The following is a 22,981-nucleotide window of genomic DNA, read 5'->3' as shown; positions in this document are numbered from 1 at the left end:
GTTTGAGAGGCTAATGGAGTATTTCAAGAATGAAGACAACAACATTGATTTCATGGTATGCTGGTTTACACACGCACACACAAACACATTTGCACACACAGGTCTAACAACTATTGATTTCTATCCTTCAGAGTCCTCACAATTAGCAATTAAATAGCAAGTAGCTTGTGAAGCTTTTTGAGCTCGTGAATTTGTTTTATCGTATATCTTACATACTGGCATACAGAGTACCGGTACTGTTTTTTTATATATGGAGGTGAAAAAGACGATTGATTGGTCATATTATCTTTTAGCAGTGTAGTATTGTCCGTGGTGTTGCTTTCAAACTCAAACATTCAACACCACCCAGACAAATGTCTTCTTACAAGCCCTATAATTTGTATCATCAAACTAACAGAAGTAGGTTGCGTCACATGTGCAGCGCATGCCAAGTCTGTCATTTCCAAGCAGATCGGAATAAAATGCACTTTGAAGAAAGAGCTCGCTTGAGCCCCTTTAAGTGTTTTCATTCATGTCGACTTCAGTATATTAGGAATGTTTGTGAAAGGATCAGTGAGGGAAAAGTAGCAGGCAAGGTTTGACAAGACAAAGCTGCTTTGCAACAAGATGCGAGCACATTGTTATGAAAGCGTGTATTAAGGATGTTAGCAAGTGTTTGTTTTTCGTCTACATGAAGATCAGTTCATGCGAAGGTAGCCTATTGTTTTTGGATCCCTGTAATCTGCCAGATAAACTACTCTGTCAGCTGTGGAAGCAAAACACAATAGTGAAGCTTTACTAAATCACAGAGGCATCAATAGATTATTTTATAACCTATTGTTATTCGTAAACCCAACAGATGGTGCTGTTTTTCTATTTTCATTATGCATTTTACATTTGATACAGAGCAGTGATGCACTTGCAATGAAATGCATGCTGTAGTTTAAAAGCATTCGCTCTTTGTGTTGTCTTGTTTGCTGTAGGTGGCCTGCATGCAGTTCATCAACATCGTTGTGCACTCGGTAGAGGACATGAACTTCCGGGTTCATCTCCAGTACGACTTCACCAAGCTGGGTCTGGATGAATTCTTAGACGTGAGTTGAGACACTCATGGGCTCAGTGTTGTCATGGCTGCGCCCTGGAGGCAGTAACCATGTGAAACACAGTTGCTGCCTGGGTTTTTACAATCCAACTAAATTACGTGACTATCTTGTAGAAACTCAAGCACACAGAGAGTGATAAACTGCAGGTTCAGATCCAGGCCTACTTGGACAATGTGTTTGACGTCGGCGCCCTCTTGGAGGATGCCGAGACCAAAAACGCGGCCCTGGAGCGTGTGGAGGAGCTGGAAGAAAACATGTCACATGTGAGTGTTCATTCTTCTGTGGCAATACTCTTTATAAATGTCCAAAACGACAGGATATTGATGCTTGTGTCAAGCAGGGCTTAATAAAGTGACATGGACATCACAACTCTGTCTATTTGCACCTCTGGATAGGCTTTACTGTCATCTCATGTTTTTAATTGACTGTCAGTCAATAGTTGGATCCCTGATGTCTTGTCTAAAAAAAAATTTTTTTTTGTTTCATTCCAGTTAACAGAGAAGCTGCTGGATGCAGAAAATGAAGCCATGTCCAAGATTGTGGAGCTGGAGAAGCAGCTAATGCAGACTAACAAGGATCTAGAAGGCATGAAGGTCGGACTGTTCTTCTTAAGACTTTTACATTTCGGGGCGGTATAGCTCGGTTGGTAGAGCGGCTTTGCCAGCAACTTGAGGGTTCCAGGTTCGATCCCCGCTTCCGCCATCCTAGTCACTGCCGTTGTGTCCTTGGGCAAGACGCTTTACCCACCTGCTCTCAGTGCCACCCACACTGGTTTAAATCTAACTTAGATATTGGGTTTTACTATGTAAAGCGCTATATAAATATAATTCACTTCACAATTCACTTCACTACATTTGTATTGAGGGAGTGGCTATATTTACATTTACAAAATGTATTGGTGTATTTTTTTGTAAGCTTAACATTCACCCTTGACAGCCTTATAACTACTACATTCAAAAATGTACCTTGGTCTTGACATCATTACAGTCCCATACATATAGCCTCCATATTTATTTTCAAGACAAATAGTGACAGAATACATTATCTCAGGGTTCTTCAACGTTTTACAGGCCAGGGATCCCCAAACTGATCAAGAGAAGGAGCAGGCACCCTCTACTAAAATTGTGATGCTGTTTTAAACTAAAGTGGTCCTAAAGACACCTTGTTATTGTGAAAGACTACCCTAAGATATTCAGATAATACAGTATAGAGCTGCTAATAGCTAGCTGATAGCTAGCGCACTAATCGCTATTTGACAACTAGTATGCTAAGTGCTACTGGCAACTGCAGCGTTAATTGTTAGTTATCTTAAATGCTAACATGAATACAATAATATAAGTATTCATGTTATTATAGTAGGCTAAGGAGCCATGCCAGGGTTATTTTTAAACAACACTACAATGTATTAGATCAATTCTATTGTGTATTTAAAGACACTTCCGGTAAATTTGTGGAAAATTTGCAGGAGTGATATGAAAAAAGATACAAACCAAAAGGCTAATAACCAAAAAGTTCACCTTCAGTACCTCTGTTGAAGACCTTTGCATTAAATGGTTACAATAAGTCGTCATTAGGTTTTGTTGGTAATTAGGATTTGGATAATTGCTTATCTTGTTGAAAACACAAATGTGTACCAGAGGAAGGAATCATTTAGTGCTTAATGGGAAATGATTGGATTTTAGATCAACGGAGCAAAGTAGTCAATATGTAATTGTTCCAGAGGGGATGTGGCTCAGCTCATTTCCTGCCCCAAGTTTTTTTTGTAATGCATTTTCCATTTTCTCCCCATGGATACACAATCACAGTTCGTGATGTGAAATAAGATTGTACTATTCCAAACATTTTTTTTAATGAACCCGTTCTTTGCCTAAATTAGAGCTCACTACTAGATTTTGCAGGAGTACCTAATGAAGTGTCCAATGAATGTATCCCTAAGTGATGAAACGCCACAAAAATTAACTCGTCAACGTACTCGCACAGGAAGCTTACAAAGACACGAGCGGGAAGCTGCACTCGCTAAGGCAGGTCTTAAAAGAGAAGGACGAGGCCATTCAGCGACAGAGTCACTTGGAGAAGAAGATCCACGAGCTGGAGAAGCAGGGCTCTATCAGGATCCACAAAAAGGGAAACGGCGACATCTCCATTCTGGCCACATCACCACCCGGCGGTATGGAAGTTTTGCCTGGCACCATGACAAGGGGAATTGGCGGCCCCGTTGGAGATGCGGTGGGTGCCACGTCTCCTCCACCACCTCCGGCCCCTCCATTGCCAGAGAATGGCACATGTAGGTGTACTCTGGAATGCTTTTTGCTATATATACATAATACCTAATTAGTAAACAAACTAATTATCAGCATGTGCAAACTTCAATACATATCACATGGTATAATAGATGTATGCTGAAATAATACCATCATCACCATCTTTCCTGCTGTCCTCTCCAGTATCAAATGGACCTTCATCGACCACGCCTACTCCAGCAGCTCCTCCCCCACCACCGCCGCCGCCCCCACCGCCCCCACCTCCACTTCCACCTACAGGACCCACTTCACACATGTCAGCCCCCCTGCCGCCTCCGCCTCCTCCTGCAGCGCCTCCACTGCCCGGCTGTGGGACCCCCACTGTCATCATGAACTCTGGTTTAGCCGGTAGGTTTAACAAATTGGAAATGGAACAAAAAGTCCTATTGCATAAAGCTGTCGAAGAGTCAAGCATTTTAAAGCCAGACTGTGATTTTAATGGTTGTGCTGTTCTTTTCATGACAGAGCTTTATTAGTAATACCTACAGAATACCTCTAAATTCTTCCACTACTGCTTTACTATTGTACCTTTTTTTCAACTTTCTACTTTTGTTTACTTACTGGCACTCAGAAAACCCTCCCAGCTTTAAAGTAGCAGCTTTGGGTTAAACATAATATTTATGTTATTAAAAAATAACTTTTATTTTGTAAATAAATTGACACAGGTGAAGCCAATGTGCACTTGTTAACCTACAAAGACAGAGAAAGATAAAAGCACTACTTACTGCTTTTAATGTAGTAATTAAGCTCTTTAAAATACAGTCGTCCCTCGCCACAATGGGCTTCAAATATTGTGGCTTCACCACGTTGCATATTTTTGTTTTCTTTTTGTTTTTTTAAGCATATTCTACTACATTTTTTGCCTAAATTAAAGGGCCCCTATTATACAAAACCAACTGGTACCTGTTTTTGTGTATTTGGGACCTGCGTACGTCCCGAAAATTTGAAATTAATCCGTGTAAGCATTGCGGAAATGTTTATAAAATAATCTTGCCTTCCGTCCTACTTCTGCCAAACGAGCTATTTGGAATTTTCTCTTTTAGTGGCGTTTTTGCCAGGTGTGATATCAGTGGATTATCCATATATGGTAAAAATTTACCCAGAGTGCCTTGTGCGCTTCCGCCATTGTAGTCCACGCTGTACCAGTCAATAAGCTCCTTCATGCACACGTATCCTCCGCTGCTGCCATTCCAAGAACAAAGTAGCGCATAGTTCAAACATCTGTCAGTAGACTTTGTATGGAAGCTTAAGAACTGCAACAACAATAGCGTAGAGAAGATGCCGTCAAAGTGAGGCATGTAAATAAGACCGCTCACAAAACAGTGCATTCTGAAGAGATGGTCTGTAAAACATTATCTTTGCAACCACCATTACATGTTATGGAGACTACAAAGAAGTGTTTTAAATGTAGAAAAAAATCTATAACCCCTTTAATTTTCAAACATAAAAATGTCAAAATTAACTCGTATCTAATATCAAAACTTATAGTAGTTATTGGACACTAGATAAAACCAAACTAATCAGAGCGCGCTGTTCAGTATCATAGCTACTGATTGCCGCAGACCAGGCGGCATTACTATATTGGATGAAAAGAACTAGCAATGAAAATATTCCATTTATAATTAATGATTCCTACTTTGCAGAAATTAATTTATTGCGGTCATGTCCGGCGCTAATTAATAGCAATAAACACAGGATTATTTTATTGTTTTTGTTTTATACCATTAATACTGCTTTGGCTGTAGTTGTATTCATTATCATTATTGTTGTGTAAAATCTTCACTAATTCTGTAAACTCTTTGAATTGTTTCTTTTTCTGCCAACCAGAGGGACCCATCAAACTTTTCTGTAGGTTCTGCTCTTTCCGTTCAGTGTTTTTTTTTAAATCTTTTATCTTTCATCCCTATGCTCTCTCTCTCCTCCTTTCCTACAAGCTTTGAAGTTGGTATTTTCTTTCTGGCTATCAACTGTTTTGAGCACTATCAGGAGTCACATGCTTTAAAACAGGGATGTCCAAGCATGCTTCACTAAGGGCTACACGTTAATACAAATCAGTGGATGCGGGGGTATTTTGGTATTGTCACTTTCAAAACAAGTATATATATATATATATATATATATATATATATATATATATATATATATATATATATATATATATATATATATATATATATATATATATATATATATATCTATATATATGTATATATATATATATATATATATATATATATATATATATATATATATATATATATATATATATATATATGTATGTATATATATATATATATATATATATATATATATATATATATATATATATATATATATATATATATATATATATATATATATATATATATATATATATATATGTATGTATGTATGTATGTATGTATATATATATATATATATATATATATATATATATATATGTATATATAATTTATTTTAAAACAGCCTGCATGGCATCCTCGTGTTACTAGCTTCAACATTTTCAACTTTTTCTTGTAAAATTTTGCTCCTGTTTGCTCTTTTGTTCGACTTTTTACATTTTTAAAAAAATATTCACTATTTGAATGTGCCACCGGAAATTAAAAAATTAGCCCCGGGTCACACTTTGGACACCCCTGCTTCAAAATGTGTGGGACTTTTAATAGTTCGATCAAATTCTAATAGATGTCAAAACATACATATTTGGGAGCACTAAAAAAAATACCACGTTTCAAACATTCTGCATGATTTCACCTTCCGTCTTTGTAGAGTATTGTGTGAGTTCTGTTTGTGTGTTGCCATGTCTCAAAAAGTGTTGATTGCATGCACAAAACACTGCTCCCTACATGCTGGCCTGCTCCGCCCACCTGAAATGTCAGCATTGATGGATCCGCTGGAGAGTCAATAAAGCCTCCTAATCTCTCCCATAAGAGAGCCCCGCATAATGCATGATTTACAGAGTGATCCTTGGATGGTTTCAATGTGGTCTGAGAAAGAAAATCACAGTGTGTTTGCAGCTGTAGCCCATGTCACACCCCACATGAAAATAATAGTCTTGCTTAATCCTGTTTATTACTCAGAGGATGCTTATCTTGTCAAATGTGAACAGTTTTGTCACCACTCCCTGATACATCGTCCCTATTCCCCGATTGTCGCCGCACGTGTGAGTGTGCGCATTCCAGCATTAGAAAGCTGCTTTATTGACTCCTCCCTTTCCTCTCCAGCTGTTAAAATCAAAAAACCCATCAAAACAAAGTTCCGCATGCCAGTCTTCAACTGGGTTGCACTGAAACCCAACCAGATCAACGGGACAGTCTTCAATGAGATCGACGATGAAAGGATACTTGAGGTGACGATCTTTATGCCCCTTTTCTGGCCTCTTGATGATGTGATAACACCCATTTGTTTGCTGGAATCTTAGGACCTGAATGTGGATGAGTTCGAGGAAATGTTCAAGACGAAAGCCCAGGGCCCGTCGATGGAGTTCACCATGAGCAAGCAGGTCATTCAGAAAGGACCGAACAAGGTGACGCTGCTGGACTCCAACCGGGCGAAGAACCTGGCTATCACGCTGAGGAAAGTGGGCAAGACGCCAGAGGAGATCTGCAAGGCCATACAGTTGTAAGTCAATGCAGTAGAGAATAGATATGGTCCCATTTTTTTCCCGATTTTACAAAAATCACACAGAATGTTAATCAGTCTAATAAAAGAAAAAAAGAGCAACGCCAGCCCAATCCCAGCTTTACAGCACTTGGGATATACATTTACAAAGCATTTGAGAAGACATGCAAATATGATACTTATACATACGATACAAAAAAGTAAAAACATAAAGGAATAATAGCAGCAACAGTATTAATAATAACAATAGTAATAACCAAAACAATAATAGTGATAAAAACTATTAAAAACAATTTACAATAAAAAAAGTATGTATCGTTATGGCGACTTGTCCAGAGTGCACCCGACCTACCGCCCGAGTGCAGCTGGGATAGGCTCCCCCCCGTGACCCAGAGAAGGTTAGGGTTACAGTAGAAAATGGATAAATGGATAGATCGTTATTATTATCACTTACCATTTCCATCACCATCTGTGCCATTAATACAAAAAATAACAACAGTCACAGTGGCTTAAACTTGCATCTCATAAACGTGACAACCACACTGTAGCCATTATTCACCGCAAGGAAGAAAGAGTCCTATTTGATAATTACGATATGTCTCGTTATTATCTAATCTAAAGGCAAAATACTTTTTTTTTGGAGGATTTTTAAAACGTTTTTAGAAAAACGACTCCCAGGCAACATTGAAGTTTCCGCTGTAAATTAATGCAATATGCTTCCTCCTCCTCAGGATTGACCTGCGGACCCTGCCGGTGGACTTCGTCGAGTGCCTCATGCGCTTCCAGCCCACGGAGAACGAGGTGAAAACCCTGCGGCAGTTCGAGAAGGAGCGTAAGCCAGTGGAGAGCCTGACGGACGAGGACCGCTTCATGATGCAATTCAGTAAGATCGAGCGGCTCATGCAGAAGATGACTATCATGGCCTTCATCGGGAACTTCACAGAGAGTTTGCAGATGTTAACGCCGGTAGGTTTCTTTTTTTCGACCCCATGCGTGGGCTTCATGAACTTGTGCAACACTGTACTTACTTTCCTTTTCTGACAGCAACTTCATGCAGTCATCGCTGCATCCGTGTCCATCAAGTCGTCACAGAAGCTGAAAAAAATACTAGAGGCACGTGAGCTCCTTGTCTTTATACAAATGGTTGTTGTGTGCTGCATGAGCTTATGATAGACCAAAAATAACTTCACTTTTGATGAGTTTATTACCTTTCCTGTGGTGAGTGAAACTTTTATTCACCGTCACCACTATAGGGAAACCAACTATCGCATGTTTATTTCTGTCCTGCAGATTATTTTAGCACTTGGAAACTACATGAACAGCAGCAAAAGGGGAGCAGTCTATGGATTCAAGCTGCAAAGTTTAGACCTGGTGAGTTTATTCCAGCATCCATCATTCACAATGCAGTATCAATGCAGTATATCCAACATATGTTGTTTTTCTTTTGCTTTGCAGCTGCTTGACACCAAATCGACAGACCGCAAGATAACATTGTTACACTACATAGCCAACGTGGTGAAGGAGAAATACAGCCAGGTCTGTCTTTTCTACAATGAGCTTCACTATGTGGAGAAAGCTGCTGCAGGTGAGCTTCTTTCGGAAGGAACATGTCCATCACACTCTCACATAGCCACTGCACTCTAGGCTATTTGGTCTTTAATATTACTAGGGTTTGATTCTACAAGTTAATAATCAATTTGAAGCCTGCAAGGCTCAAATGTCACTAGTTATTGAACATATAAACAATGTGTATCTAAGTTGACTTGATCATGTGGTTGTTGCCCTAAACAACAGCATATATAATGTTAAAGCCAGGACTGCACTCTAATGGTGCTTTAAACGGCTTGTGTTAGGGTTGCACAATTCATTTAATTTGAATCACGATCACGATTTTGACTGCCAATATTAAATAAAGGTGAATGTTTGCATTATTAAAAGTTATAAAGCAGGGTGGGCCGTACATCAAATCATGCACTTTCACATCTGCGGCTCGTCTTGAAGCCCAGTGAAGCGCATCTTCCCTCCCGTCCATACCAGAGTCCATTTTGTATGCGCACAGAGCCCAATGACCACGAATGGCATTGAAAAAAATTTCCCCGTGCTGCATCAGCCTGTCGCCTCATTTGACTTAGTTTCACTTCCATGAAGTTCTCGGTGTGGGTTAAAGACCACTTCGCTTTTTATTATTAAATGGCACACATGTGAACGCCTACACAACACGCTGCTCTCTCTCTCTCTTAACAGCCAGGCGTGATGCTAAAATGAGTCTGGACACTTTTTCGTCCAGTGCCAACTGTAATTTACGCATTGAAGGACAATTGTTACATTCAAATAACACTATATTTTGTAATTTAATATACAGTACAGGCCAAAAGTCTGGACACACAGCGTTTTCTTTATTTTCATGACTATTTACATTGTAGATTGTCACTGAAGGCATCAGAACTATGAATGAACACATGTGGAGTTAATGTGAAGTAACTGAAAACATGTTTTATATTCTAGTTTCTTCAAAATAACCACCCTTTGCTCTGATTACTGCTTTGCACACCCTTGGCATTCTCTTGATGAACTTCAAGAGGTAGTCACGTGATAGGGTTTTCTCTTCACAGGTGTGCTTGAAGCTCATCGAGAGAATGCTTAGAGTGTGCAAAGCAGTAATCAAAGGAAAGGGTGGCTATTTTGAAGAAACTAGAATATAAAACAGTTTTTTCAGTTACTTCGCCTTTTTTTGTGAGGTACATAACTCCACATGTGTTCATTCATAGTTTTAATGCCTTCAGTGACAATCTACAATGTAAATAGTCATGAAAATAAAGAAAACGCATTGAATGAGGAGAAGGTGTGTCCAAACGTTTGGCCTGTATTGTACATGTTTTACATATTGTATGATAATGTCAAGTGGGGGGTGAACAAATAATGATGCCCAGGCCACACAGTGAGCACCCCATTAAAAATTTACAAAGAGCTAAAGGCGTCATGTTATGAGAAAAATATTAAACGTTAGTACTAATAATGAACAAAAACACCGATTTGTTTAGAAATATATGGATAGCATTTATTTTGCCTTTTTATTAGACTATTTCATTACAAATTGCATGATGACATCACATTAACATTCCCCCTCCCTCCTCCAGGACCCCATTACTGCAATTTACTTTACATAATGAATATTCGGAATTAATAATTGTGATCTCAACTTAGAAATAAATAATCGTGATTATTATTTTGGCCATAATCATGCAGCTCTAGCTCGTGTGTTGTAAAGCATTGTTAGCGCCACAAGGTGCCCCACAGGATAAATTGTGGCAGAGCCGTGTATATAAAGAGTATGGCCAACCTGTTCCAGAGTTGCTCTCCAACATGGCGCCCTGTAGTCACGTAAGGGGCTTTTGACCAACCAGAAAGAGTATGGCCAGACGATATCCTAAATGATTGGTAAAAAGCCCCTCACCTGACTACAGGGCGGAGGACCAACTCTGAAACGAGTTGACCATACTCTCTATACACGGCTCTGCATTGTGGTCAATTCTCCTATAGTAGACTGCATTGCAGGTGCGCCTGAGGTCGCCTGCCCCGAGTGCACACTGAAGCATCTTCTTATGTTCACAGTGTCGCTGGACAACGTCCTGCTGGATGTGAAAGAGCTGCACAGAGGCATGGAGCTGACCAAGAGAGAGTACAGCATGCACGGCCACAACACCATGCTCAAGGATTTCATCATGCACAACGAGAGCAAGCTGAAAAAGCTGCAGGATGACGCCAAGATCGCACAGGTAAGACGCACGCGCCACGTAGATGACAGCAAGGTAAAGTGACACAAACACCAACCAATTGCTTGTCTTTGTTTGAAAGGATGCCTTTGAGGAGGCAGTGAAGTTCTTTGGGGAGAGTTCAAAAACTACGCCGCCGTCCGTCTTCTTTCCTGTGTTTGTACGCTTTGTGAAGGCCTACAGGGTGAGTGTCATTCTAAAACCTGCTGCTGATGTTTTTGCGGCCAAACAAAGATGATGTCACATCTTTTCCTGGTGTGAGACTATGAAAGTAGCAGGAACAATTTGGTTTTGTTGCTCCAGAGCTCCCTCTACTGTTGGGAAATGTGGTAAATACAAATACAGTCGTCCCTCACCACATCGCGCTTCAAATATTGGGGCTTTGCCACATTGCACGTTTTGGGGGGAAAATTTGTTTTTTGAAAGCATATTCTACAATTGTTTGGTCCTAAATTAAGCATTCCTATTTATTTCCAATTCTAAATCAATTCATAATTTTCAAAAATAGATTTTAAAATGGTTTGTTTTTATTATGAATTTAAAAAAAGATGTTTTAAGGCCATCTCCCTGCTTACTCGCTATATTTATACGTGAGCAACTAGAGATGTCCGATAATGGCTTTTTTACCAATATCCGATATTCCGATATTGTCCAACTCTTAATTACCGATACCGATATCAAGCGATACCGATATATACAGTTATTATGCCTAATTTTGTTGTGATGCCCCGCTGGATGCATTAAACAATGTAACAAGGTTTTCCAACATAAATCAACTCAAGTTATGGAAAAAAATGCCAACATGGCACTGGGATAGCGGGGGGGGTTTATATTGTAGCGTCCCGGAAGAGTTAGTACTGCAAGGGATTCTGGGTATTTGTTCTGTTGTGTTTCTGTTGTGTTACGGTGCGGATGTTCTCCCGAAATGTGTTTGTCATTCTTGTTTGGTGTCGGTTCACAGTGTGGCGCATATTTGTAACAGTGTTAAAGTTGTTTATACGGTCACCCTCAGTGTGACCTGTATGGCTGTTGATCAAGTATGCATTGCATTAATTCGTGATGAGAACAGCCGGTAGATATTATGTGACTCGGACGGCACGCACGCAAAGGAAATGCCTTTAAGGTTTATTGGCACTCTGTACCTCTCCCTACGTCCGTGTACACAGCGGCATTTTAAAACGTCATACATTTTACTATTAGAAACCGATACCGATAATTAAGAAACCGATACCGATAATTTACGATATTACATTTTAAAGCATTTATCGCCCGATAATATCGGCAGCCCGATATTATCGGACATCCCTATGAGCAACCAAAAGGGAAAAAAAACGAACCTATTTTGAAAATTTTATAATTACTATACCAAATAATACATTGCAATAATCAGTATGAATCGAAAATCGTGTTGAATTGAGAATTGATTTTAAATCAATTGATTCAGAATGCGTGCTGTTCAGTATCATGGCCACCCATTGGCTCAGCCTCAGGCAGCATTGAATACTATATTGGATTGTGCTGTATCTGCAAGTTGTTGATTTTTGATATTGTCTTGCCGCGTTTGCATTTGTTGTGACCTTCCTAAGCCATCGTAGTTATCCGCCTTTCTTGCTTAGATGACTGATGGTGATGACGTCACAGACGAGCAGACAGACTTGAACAACGTTTAAAGTCCTTATCATGTAAAGTGTTAAACCTCATACAAAAGTCTGCCGTTCTTAAATGCAATGGTTTCTTTTTTCTAGTTTCGATAAAATCGATCGATTGCCTTTTAAAACAACGTTGAATCAAAGCCTGTCTTCTGGAAGGCAAATTAGCTGAGCACAGGTCAAATTAGTTGAAACTTAGGAATTTTAATCGATTTATAGTTAGACAAGACTCTGCAGCATCGCGTGGGCATCGGGGGCGGTACCTCTGGATTGGCAGACCGGGGTGGTGGTTCCTCTCTTTAAAAGGGGAACCGGAGGGTGTGTTCTAACTATCGGGGGATCACACTCCTCAGCCTTCCCGGTAAAGTCTATTCAGGTGTACTGGAGAGGAGGCTACGCCGGATAGTCGAACCTCGGATTCAGGAGGAACAGTGTGGTTTTCGTCCTGGTCGTGGAACTGTGGACCAGCTCTATACTCTCGGCAGGGTCCTTGAGGGTGCATGGGAGTTTACCCAACCAGTCTACATGTGCTTTGTGGACTTGGAGAAGGCATTCGACCGTGTCTCTCGGGAAGTCCTGTGGGGAGTGCTCAGAGAGTATGGGGTATCGGACTGTCTGATTGTGGCGGTCCGCTCCCTGTATGATCAGTGTCAGAGCTTGGTCCGCATTGCCGGCAGTAAGTCGGACACGTTTCCAGTGAGGGTTGGACTCCGCCAAGGCTGCCGTCACCGATTCTGTTAATACCTTTTATGGACAGAATTTCTAGGCGCAGTCAAGGCGTTGAGGGGATCCGGTTTGGTGGCTGCAGGATTAGGTTTCTGCTTTTTGCAGATGATGTGGTCCTGATGGCTTCATCTGGGCAGGATCTTCAGCTCTCACTGGATCGGTTCGCAGCTGAGTGTGAAGGGACTGGGATGAGAATCAGCACCTCCAAGTCCGAGTCCATGGTTCTCGCCCGGAAAAGGGTGTAGTGCCATCTCCGGGTTGCGGAGGAGACCCTGCCCCAGGTGGAGGAGTTCAAGTACCTCGGAGTCTTGTTCACGAGTGAGGGAAGAGTGGATCAGGCGGATCGGTGCGGTGTCTTCAGTAATGCGGACGCTGTATCGATCCGTTGTGGTGAAGAAGGAGCTGAGCCGTAAGGCATAGCTCTCAATTTACCGGTCGATCTACGTTCCCATCCTCACCTATGGTCATGAGCTTTGGGTTATGACCGAAAGGACAAGATCACGGGTACTAGCGGCCGAAATGAGTTTCCTCCGCCGGGTGGCGGGGCTCTCCCTTAGAGATAAGGTGAGAAGCTCTGCCATCCGGGGGGAGCTCAAAGTAAAGCCGCTGCTCCTCCACATGGAGAGGAGCCAGATGAGGTCATTCGGGCATCTGGTCAGGATGACACCCGAACGCCTCCCTAGGGAGGTGTTTAGGGCACGTCCGACCGGTAGGAAGCCACGGGGAAGACCCAGGACACTTTGTCTCCCGGCTGGGCTGGGAACGCCTCGGGATCCCCGGGAAGAGCTGGACGAAGTGGCTGGGGAGAAGGAAGTCTGGGCTTCCCTGCTTAGGCTGCTGCCCCCGCGACCCGACCTCGGATAAGCGGAAGTGGATGGATGGATGGATAGATAGTTAGACCCCTAATAATCCCTTTTTTTTATTTTTTTTTTTTTTTTTAGAAAACTACTGTAATCCATGGTTGAATATTACAAGAGGACATTACTGCATAATAGTTGCAAACTGCGGAGGGACTTTTTAAATTTTTACATAAATGGTTTTACAAAACTATTTATTTTTAGGGTGAAAATGTTCTTTGGACTGAACGGAAAAAAATTGTTCCATTGTTTCTAATGAGCAACAATGGAGTTTTTTCTGTTTCATCTTTTTTCCACAAGATGATGTCATGTAAATCCGCCTCCGTATCAAATTAGTTAAATTTTTCCTAAATGAACTGTACCAAAAAATTTAATTTATCTTCTGTTTACACTGTCAAGATTGTCTCCTGTGTTATCGTGACCATCTGTTTTCTATCAACATTACGTTCCTGCCGTCTTCCCCAGCAAGCTGAAGAGGACAACGAGCAGAAAAAGAGGCAGCAGCAGATTTTGATGGAGAAGCTTCTAGAACAGGAGGCCATGATGGAAGCAGACCAGAAGGTGAGCCAATCGTGCCCTACTGCACCTCACCCTGCTGCTATCAGGATTAGTAGTGGACACATGACCTGATGCATCTGCTTCTTTCTGCTCTGCACCCTGCTGGGTCACGTCACTACTGCTCAGGATCAGCTGTTACCCTTCTTAATGGTTTGGTTTAGTTTGTGTAAAACAAGTTCAAGTGACGGTGTCTTCTTTTCAGTCTTCTTCACATAAAAACAAAAGACAGCAACAGGAGCTGATCCAAGAACTGCGGAAGAAGCAAGTAAAAGACAGCCGCCATGTCTATGAAGGCAAAGATGGAGCCATTGAGGACATCATCACGGGTAAACCTATTTGGACCTGGCTCTATTGGTTACACACACACACACACACACACACACACACACACACACACACACACACACACACACACACACACACACACACACACACACACACACACACACACACACACACACACACACACACACACACACACACACAATGCGTGTGGGGCGATCTGCATGGAGGCTTCCAAATGAACTAACACTGACTCTATTTTTGGAGAAGCAGATGTTTGAGACGCAAACATGAAGCTACGAGCTAATCCTGGACACTTGAGGCGCTTCAAGTGTTGTCGATGTTCTGCTTTGGCGTTGCTTAGTAACACGTGGCGGATGCTGTGACTAACTCCAAGGAAATTTTGCCATCAAGAGAATGGATTTTCAATACTCAAACATGCCATTGCATTAGGTACACCTGAACAATGTAAAGATTGATCCGCGACAAGACCTGTCGACAACCAAGTTAACAATAATCCGTTTTGATTGACGCTGTCAGGTAGTCTTATAACAATAATATTTTGTAGATATTGTGAAATCTTTGTTTTTAAATACATCAACACAACAAGTGCATGCTTTGACATGTGCCGTATTTTCCGGACTATAAAGCGCACCGGTATTAAACCGCACTCACTAAATTTTAAAGTAAATAAATATTGTTCCATATATTAGCCAAGCTGGAATATAAGACACAGATATATACGTTGTGAAATTAGTTATTTACGCAGAAAAAATGTGTAAATGTTAATATACATACCAAATTATTTCCAAACTGTGCCTGTCACACGGCAGTAAAACGGCCAATCAAACAAAACAGAAGTCATTGTCATTGACCTGCAGTGAGCTGCGGAAGCTAGCTCTCCAATCAGCTAAACAGACTCATAACTCCACCGTGATGTCTTGGTGAATTTACGAAACTAGAACAATACAAAAAGAATGAGCTTGTAAGTTAATAATACACAGACACTCGTAAACGTGTTAGCGTACTAGCTAACATTAACAACGCTAGCTTGATTAAATTACGATAACACATACAAATGCATGACACACCCCTACAGACATCACACATGGGACGGTTAAGTATGAATAGTTTTGGTTTTATTGTAAAACTTACAAACGTGGCCTGGAGTGATGAATGAAGAATCTATATGAGTAGAAAAGCTATGGACAATTAGAGGACGGACGGCAGTCGTACTTTCGGTCGAAAGCACTAAACGAAAGGAAATACTGTAGACCAGGGGTGTCAAACGTAAGGCCCGAGGGCCGGATCAGGCCCGCAAAAAGGTTTAATCCGGCCCGCGGGATGAGTTTGCTAAGTATAACAATTTACCTGGAATTTTTTAATGAAAGAAACAGCTGTTCTAAATGTGTCCACTGGATGTCGCAATAGCAATTCTTTGTATCTTTGTAGATGATGCTACATATGTACAAAAATAAAATAAACCACATGATGTTAGTACATCAGTTGAGGAAAATGATCAAACTACATAAATAACATACTGTAATTTGATTTTGATATACATTTTTTTATCTTGATTGATTTAAAATTAACACCAATGAGTTGACTGATGAACATTATCACATAATTTATTCAAAGAATATAAATAACAAAAAAATAAAGATAGAATACTATTAACCACAACATGTACCGGTAAGTGTAAAAAAAACCAACAAAAACATTATGATTTGTACATTTTCAGAGAAATCAAAGAAAACAATCTGAAGTTGTCTTTATTTTTAGGTTATCGTGCCGTGATTTTACCAGTCCGGCCCACTTGGGAGTAGATTTTTCTCCATGTGGCCCCCGATCTAAAATGAGTTTGACACCACTGCTGTAGACGTTCACCCAGCAGTGAGAAAAATTGTCCAAAAGATGGCGCTATAGACCGGACAATAACAAAAAAGTAGCGTCTTATAGTCCGGAATTTACAGTAATTAAATGATATAACTTTGCAATTATCATGTGTTTGGAAACAATCGGGTAGCAAGAGGGTACCCTCTGCATCGCTTTCAGCACCTGAGTGCGTTAATTCAATGCTAAATTTAAATGAACGCAGTGAATCCTCTTGTCCAGTCGCCCACAATTGTTGTCTCTGTGGGCGCAGGCGGGACAGCTGGCTTACACACACAGGATGCACGTGGGTAGCTAGTCTCTTTTGAGAAGCACAGCTTACTCAGTGGCCTAGTGGTCAGAGTGTCCGCCCTGAGATCGGTAGGTTGTGAGTTCAAACCCCGGCCGAGTCATACCAAAGACTATAAAAATGAGACCCATTACCTCCCTGACACTCAGCATCAAGGGTTGGAATTGGGGGTTAAATCACCAAAAATGATTCCCGGGCGCGGTGACCGCTGCTGCCCACTGCTGCCCACTGCTGCCCACTGCTCCCCACTGCTCCCAGGGGGTGATCAAGGGTGATGGGTCAAATGCAGAGATTACTTTCGCCACAACTAGTGTGTGTGTGGGACAATCATTGGTACTTTAACTTTAAGGTTTAAAGATGAATGCACATCCCTGGTCTGGGACTATATGGGAAATAAGCAAGATTAGCCCATCGACACGTACGAATGAGACAGTATTCCAAATTTGTTGGAAAGTGATGGCAACCAAAAAAAAGACAACAAAACAAACCACTTGACCCAGTCGGTCCAACTAAGGAAAAACTGCACCTTAAGACGTGTAATATTTACTAAATCATTTTTTTTGCTAACAGAAATGAGTACCGTACATTCTATTTTGTATTGTTTGTTTACTTTTTTAAGGTAATCACACGTTTTTGACCTTCCAATTCCATTGGTGAAAAATACTAATGAGAAATAAAAGTTTATTGCATTTGCAAGGGTTACTTGCAATATTATTATGATTACATTAGTTAAAGTTAAAGTACCACTGATAGTCACACAGACACCAGGTGTGGTGAAATGACCCTCTGCATTTTTTGACCCATCCCCTTGTTCCACCCCTTGGGAGATGAGGGGAGCAGTGAGCAGCAGCGGTGGCCACGCCCGGTAATCAATTAGTGCTTATTTGGCTCAAAATAATGCTTACAATAATACTGTTTATATAAAAATAATTTGTGGGACAATACGTCCACATTTGTAATTTTATATTAGCAACATCAGAGTGTGACACAGTACATTACGACTATAACTGACATCAAACGTGAGGATTGTTGATCACTGTAAGTAGATGCAGACACCATGTAGACTTAGACTTCCTTTTATTGTCATTCAACAACATTTCGTTGCATTAGCTTGTTGTAGTGCAGGATAAAAGAGCAATTATGTGCAGATATAAATAAATAAATTACTTTACAGATAAGCTATGGGCGTGGTCACCATGACATCATCGAGTAATTTGCATAATTTACTACAATGATATGATTTTCTCTAAAAAGGCTCAAAAAATGTATACTTACTAATTAATAATAACAGTTTTGTTTTAAACGTCCATCAATCCATCCATTTTACAATATAATTACAACACTTTATGTACATATATATATATATACAGATTTGAACAATAAGTTATTCACTGAAATATATTTATTAATTGTGGTTCTTACAAAAAAATATATCTTATAAAAATATAAAAGCTAAAATGTCTCTTAAAGCTCTGCCCCTTTAATTAGTGCATACTAAATAATTTAACTTTAGCCTACTACTACAACCATATTATTTACCAGCAACATAAAGTGAAACAGAGGCAGAGGTGTCCTGCCACAGTCAGTAACAAATAAACAGAAAACAGTAGTGGTGGTAGATAGACACAAAGCTTCATCAAACATCTGATCCACTGAACAAAGAGCTCCAAAAATCTTGATCCTACACTTCTCTTTTGTAAAGTAAATCTGAACAGCCGATATGGGAATCTACATCAGCTATATGATTTGCCTGAGAAGCTGGACAGGACAAAAAAAATAAAAACATTTTTGTGGCGGCCTTAATTCTTTCGTGGCGGGCCGCAACAAATAAATGAATGTGTGGGAAACACTGCTTTATATTCCAGCGAGTTAATCCGTTTTTGGGGGGAATTGAGGGGATTATTTTAATGCGTTCAAGAGTCTTATGGCCTGAGGGAAGAAGCTGTTACAGAACCTGGAGGTTCTGCTACGGAGGCTGCGGAACCTCTTTCTAGAGTCCAGCAGTGAAAACAGTCCTTGGTGGGGGTGGGAGGAGTCTCTGCAGATGTTCTGAGCCCTGGTCAGGCAGCGGCTTTTTGCGATCTCCTCGATAGGAGGAAGAGGAGTCCTGATGATCTTTTCCGCCGTCCTTTGATGCAAATCTAGTATTGAAATAAATTCTACAACATATCACAGACTTTGGGCTTTTCAAAGTGTGAGGCGGGTCTCCCCTGGAAAGTCTCAGGATTTCCGAGGGGAGTTACTGCAGCTTGCCAAATTTTTAAAAACATTTCCAAACCTGCTTAGCTAACTTTAGTTATGTTTAAGGCACGAGAGTTACCATAGTTTGGGATGAGCTGAAAAATATGCCCAACCACTTTGAACATTCCTATTCTAATTCCATTGCACAGGTGTACCTAATACTGTATCATACTGTACACTAACACAATCTACATCTTGTATTTGTTGGCGCTGACAGAAGCAGAGAAGATAATGATGCAGTGGTAGTTTAGCATTAACCTGCTATTGCTAACTGACGGTTTTGTGCTAACTGCTGTAGCAATCTGCTTTTCTCACGTTGTCTGTCTTGTCTTGGCTGTTGTGTTTGTTGTCATTGTCGCAGTGCTGAAGACGGTGCCCTTTACCGCCCGCACCGCCAAGCGCGGCTCTCGGTTCTTCTGCGAGCCCGCCCTCAATGAGGAGTACCATTACTAAGCTTGTAGAACTCTCTTCTTCCCTTCCAAAAAAAAAAAAAAGGTTGCTGGAACACGTCGTCCTTCTCTCTCCACTTTGTCCTGGAATAACCTTGCACGCTTTCTAACTTCCACACGGGTCCTGTTGTGGGGTTGCCAACACATAAACCACACTTGCCTGAGTGAATGTGTGTTTAATCACCTTTTTCGACCTCCTAAGCATGACACGGTGTTGGCGTGGGGCCACCTGCATGGAGTCTGACCCCGTCTTTAACAATCATCATTTCATCATGTAGCTTTTTCCTCAGAGGTGACTTTTCTCTGCTGACAGTACAAGAAAACTAAAACTGCTGCTGGCTTTAACAGCGAGCTCTGACGTTTAGCTACATGCTGCCATCTAGTGGATGTGAATGGAAGGCCACCCTACATACATAGACTAACCAGCTAAGGAGAGAGAGCATGCTCTATGTTGACAATCATTCATCATACTTTTTCATTATGCAATCAATTAATCCATTATACTTAGCTAGAACACCATTGAATTAGATTAGCTATGTAAAACCACATTAGATAGATAAATAGATAGTACTTTATTGATTCCTTCAGGAGAGTTCCCTCAGGAAAATTAATATTAATTCATACCCTGGCTTAAGATTGAGTTAAAATTGATGGTGAAAGGAAACAATTGGCTATAACACATTTGCTAAAACAGAGAAAAAGAAAACCTTAAAATCAGAACAAACGCTGATTTCACAAGACGAAGCCACTTACGAGGGCTGTAGCCATTTGTTTGGCACAGTAGTCTGCAGTTATTATGGTCATAATACGGTTATAATGCAGTTTTTATGGTCGTAATCTAGTTATAATGTGGTTATAACCTGGTCATAATACAGTGCCAATGCAGTCATAATGCAGTTATTATGGTCATAATGTGGTTATAATCGGTCATAATGTGGTTATTGTGGTTGTAATGTAGTTAGAACTTGTTATAATGCGGTAATAATGCAGTTATTATGTCATAATGTGGTTATAAGGAGTGCAGTGCTAATGCAACGATAATGCAGTTATTATGTTACAATACGATTATAAGTAATTATTATGGTCATATTGTGGTTGTAACATGGTTATAATGTGGTCACAATGCAGTTATTAGGGTCATAATGTGGTTACAACCTGGTCATAATGGGGTTATTGTGGTCGTAATGTAGTTACAACTTGTTATAATGCGGTAATAATGCAGTTATTAAGTCATTATGTGGATATAACAAGGAGTCCAGGTCTAATGCAGCGATAATCAATCAATCAATGTTTATTTATACAGCCCTAAATCACAAGTGTCTCAAAGGGCTGCACAAGCCACAACGACATCCTCGGTACAGAGCCCACATACGGGCAAGGAAAAACTCACCCCAGTGGGACGTCGGTGAATGACTATGAGAAACCTTGGAGAGGACCGCATATGTGGGTAACCCCCCCCCTCTAGGGGAGACCGAAAGCAATGGATGATACAGTTATTGCTATAATACGATTATAATGTAATTATTGTGGTCAAACATAATGCAGTTAATATGGTCATAATGCGGTTGTAATGTAGTCATAACGTGGTAAATGCGGGGATATGGTCGTAATGTGGTTATAACCTGGTCACAACAGTTACTAGGGTCATAGTGTGGTTATAACGAGGTCATAATGCAGTTATTATGGTCATAAAGTGGTTATACCATGTTATAATGCAGTAATAATGCAGTTATTATGTCATAATGTGGTTATAACAAGGAGTCCAGTGCTAATGCAACGAGGATGCAGTTATTATGTTATGATATGATTATAATGTAATTATTATGGTCATATTGTGGTTGTAACATGGTTATAATGCAGTTTAATATGGTCATAATGCGTTTGTAATGTAGTCATAACGCGGTCAAGGCGCAGGCATATGGTCGTAATGTGGTTATAACCTGGTCACAACAGTTACTAGGGTCATAGTGTGGTTATAACGAAATCATAATTTGGTCATAATGTAGTTAGTAGGGTCATAATGTGGTCATAATGCAGTTACTAGGGTCATATTGTGGTCATAATGCGGTTATTAGGGTCATAATGTGGTCATAATGCAGTTACTAGGGTCATAATGTGGTCATAATGCAGTTACTAGGGTCATAATGTGGTCATAATGCAGTTATTAGGGTCATAATGTGGTCATATTGCAGTTGTGGTCATAATGTGGTTATAACCTGGTCACAATGCAGTTATTAGGGTCATAATGTGGTCATAATGCAGTTATTAGGGTCATAATGTGGTCATAATGCAGTTATTAGGTTCATAATGTGGTCAGATTGCAGTTGCATAATGTGGTTATAACCTGGTCACATTGCAGTTACTAGGGTCATAATGTGGTCATAATGCAGTTACTAGGGTCATAATGTGGTCATATTGCAGTTGTGGTCATAATGTGGTTATAACCTAGTCACAATGCAGTTACTAGGGTCATAATGTGGTCATAATGCAGTTATTAGGGTCATAATGTGGTCATAATGCAGTTACTAGGGTCATAATGTGGTCATAATGCAGTTATTAGGGTCATAATGTGGTCATATTGCAGTTGTGGTCATAATGTGGTTATAACCTGGTCACAATGCAGTTATTAGGGTCATAATGTGGTCATAATGCAGTTATTAGGTTCATAATGTGGTCAGATTGCAGTTGTGGTCATAATGTGGTTATAACCTGGTCACAATGCAGTTATTAGGGTCATAATGTGGTTATATTGTGGTTATAACGAGGTCAAAATGCAGTTATTATGGTCATAATGTGGTTATAACGAGGTCATAATGCAGTTAATAAGGTCATAACGTGGTTATATTGTGGTTTTAACAAAGTTGTAATGCAGTTAGTGTCATAATGCGGTGATAATGCAAACAGGTGGTGTCAAAGGTCATGGTAACAGTCTGTGTCGGCCACCATTAATACATGGGATTACATAAATTAATTGTTACATTGAATCTTCTGACTAGAAATGAAAACAGGAATATGAAGTTGTGAGAGTGACCATTTATGAAATATAGTAAATATTTGTATTAGGTTTTTTTGTGTTTACAAAATGATTCCTATTCCTGACATTTATGAGGAAATAATTTTTTGCACCATCCTAAACATCCAAATCATTTTAATCAATTCTAAATAATAAATTATCCTAGATTTTAATCAACTGTAAATGAACATTGCATAAGCATAAATCAGAAAAAAAGCATGTGAATGAATATGGACCTCAACCTTTTT

General features: G+C 40.2%; 1 protein-coding gene across 9 annotated transcripts in view; it reads left to right on the top strand.

Annotated features, from left to right (window-relative positions):
- The window catches only part of fmnl2a (formin-like 2a), a 103,392-nt gene that overhangs the window by 73,130 nt on the left and 7,281 nt on the right, over window positions 1-22,981 (top strand). For 2 of the 9 annotated variants that reach the window (XM_062069999.1, XM_062070005.1), the window contains 18 exons: window positions 1-55; window positions 963-1,073; window positions 1,196-1,345; window positions 1,574-1,675; window positions 3,063-3,366; window positions 3,527-3,730; window positions 5,210-5,230; window positions 6,607-6,731; window positions 6,804-7,003; window positions 7,735-7,969; window positions 8,048-8,116; window positions 8,294-8,374; window positions 8,459-8,588; window positions 10,616-10,779; window positions 10,859-10,960; window positions 14,474-14,569; window positions 14,769-14,892; window positions 19,633-19,766. The exon at window positions 1-55 is cut by the window's left edge and continues 20 nt beyond it. In XM_062069999.1, the coding sequence (XP_061925983.1) occupies window positions 1-55; window positions 963-1,073; window positions 1,196-1,345; window positions 1,574-1,675; window positions 3,063-3,366; window positions 3,527-3,730; window positions 5,210-5,230; window positions 6,607-6,731; window positions 6,804-7,003; window positions 7,735-7,969; window positions 8,048-8,116; window positions 8,294-8,374; window positions 8,459-8,588; window positions 10,616-10,779; window positions 10,859-10,960; window positions 14,474-14,569; window positions 14,769-14,892; window positions 19,633-19,724 (2,365 nt within the window). In that variant the 3' untranslated portion in view covers window positions 19,725-19,766. The remainder of the gene's footprint in view (window positions 56-962; window positions 1,074-1,195; window positions 1,346-1,573; window positions 1,676-3,062; window positions 3,367-3,526; window positions 3,731-5,209; window positions 5,231-6,606; window positions 6,732-6,803; window positions 7,004-7,734; window positions 7,970-8,047; window positions 8,117-8,293; window positions 8,375-8,458; window positions 8,589-10,615; window positions 10,780-10,858; window positions 10,961-14,473; window positions 14,570-14,768; window positions 14,893-19,632; window positions 19,767-22,981) is intronic. The other 7 variants (XM_062070003.1, XM_062070007.1, XM_062069998.1 and 4 more) reach the window with 4 other exon arrangements.

The sequence above is a fragment of the Entelurus aequoreus genome, linkage group LG14 (assembly GCF_033978785.1).
Source record: "Entelurus aequoreus isolate RoL-2023_Sb linkage group LG14, RoL_Eaeq_v1.1, whole genome shotgun sequence".
NCBI lineage: Eukaryota > Metazoa > Chordata > Actinopteri > Syngnathiformes > Syngnathidae > Entelurus > Entelurus aequoreus.
This window is presented reverse-complemented; position numbering and strand designations above follow the sequence as displayed.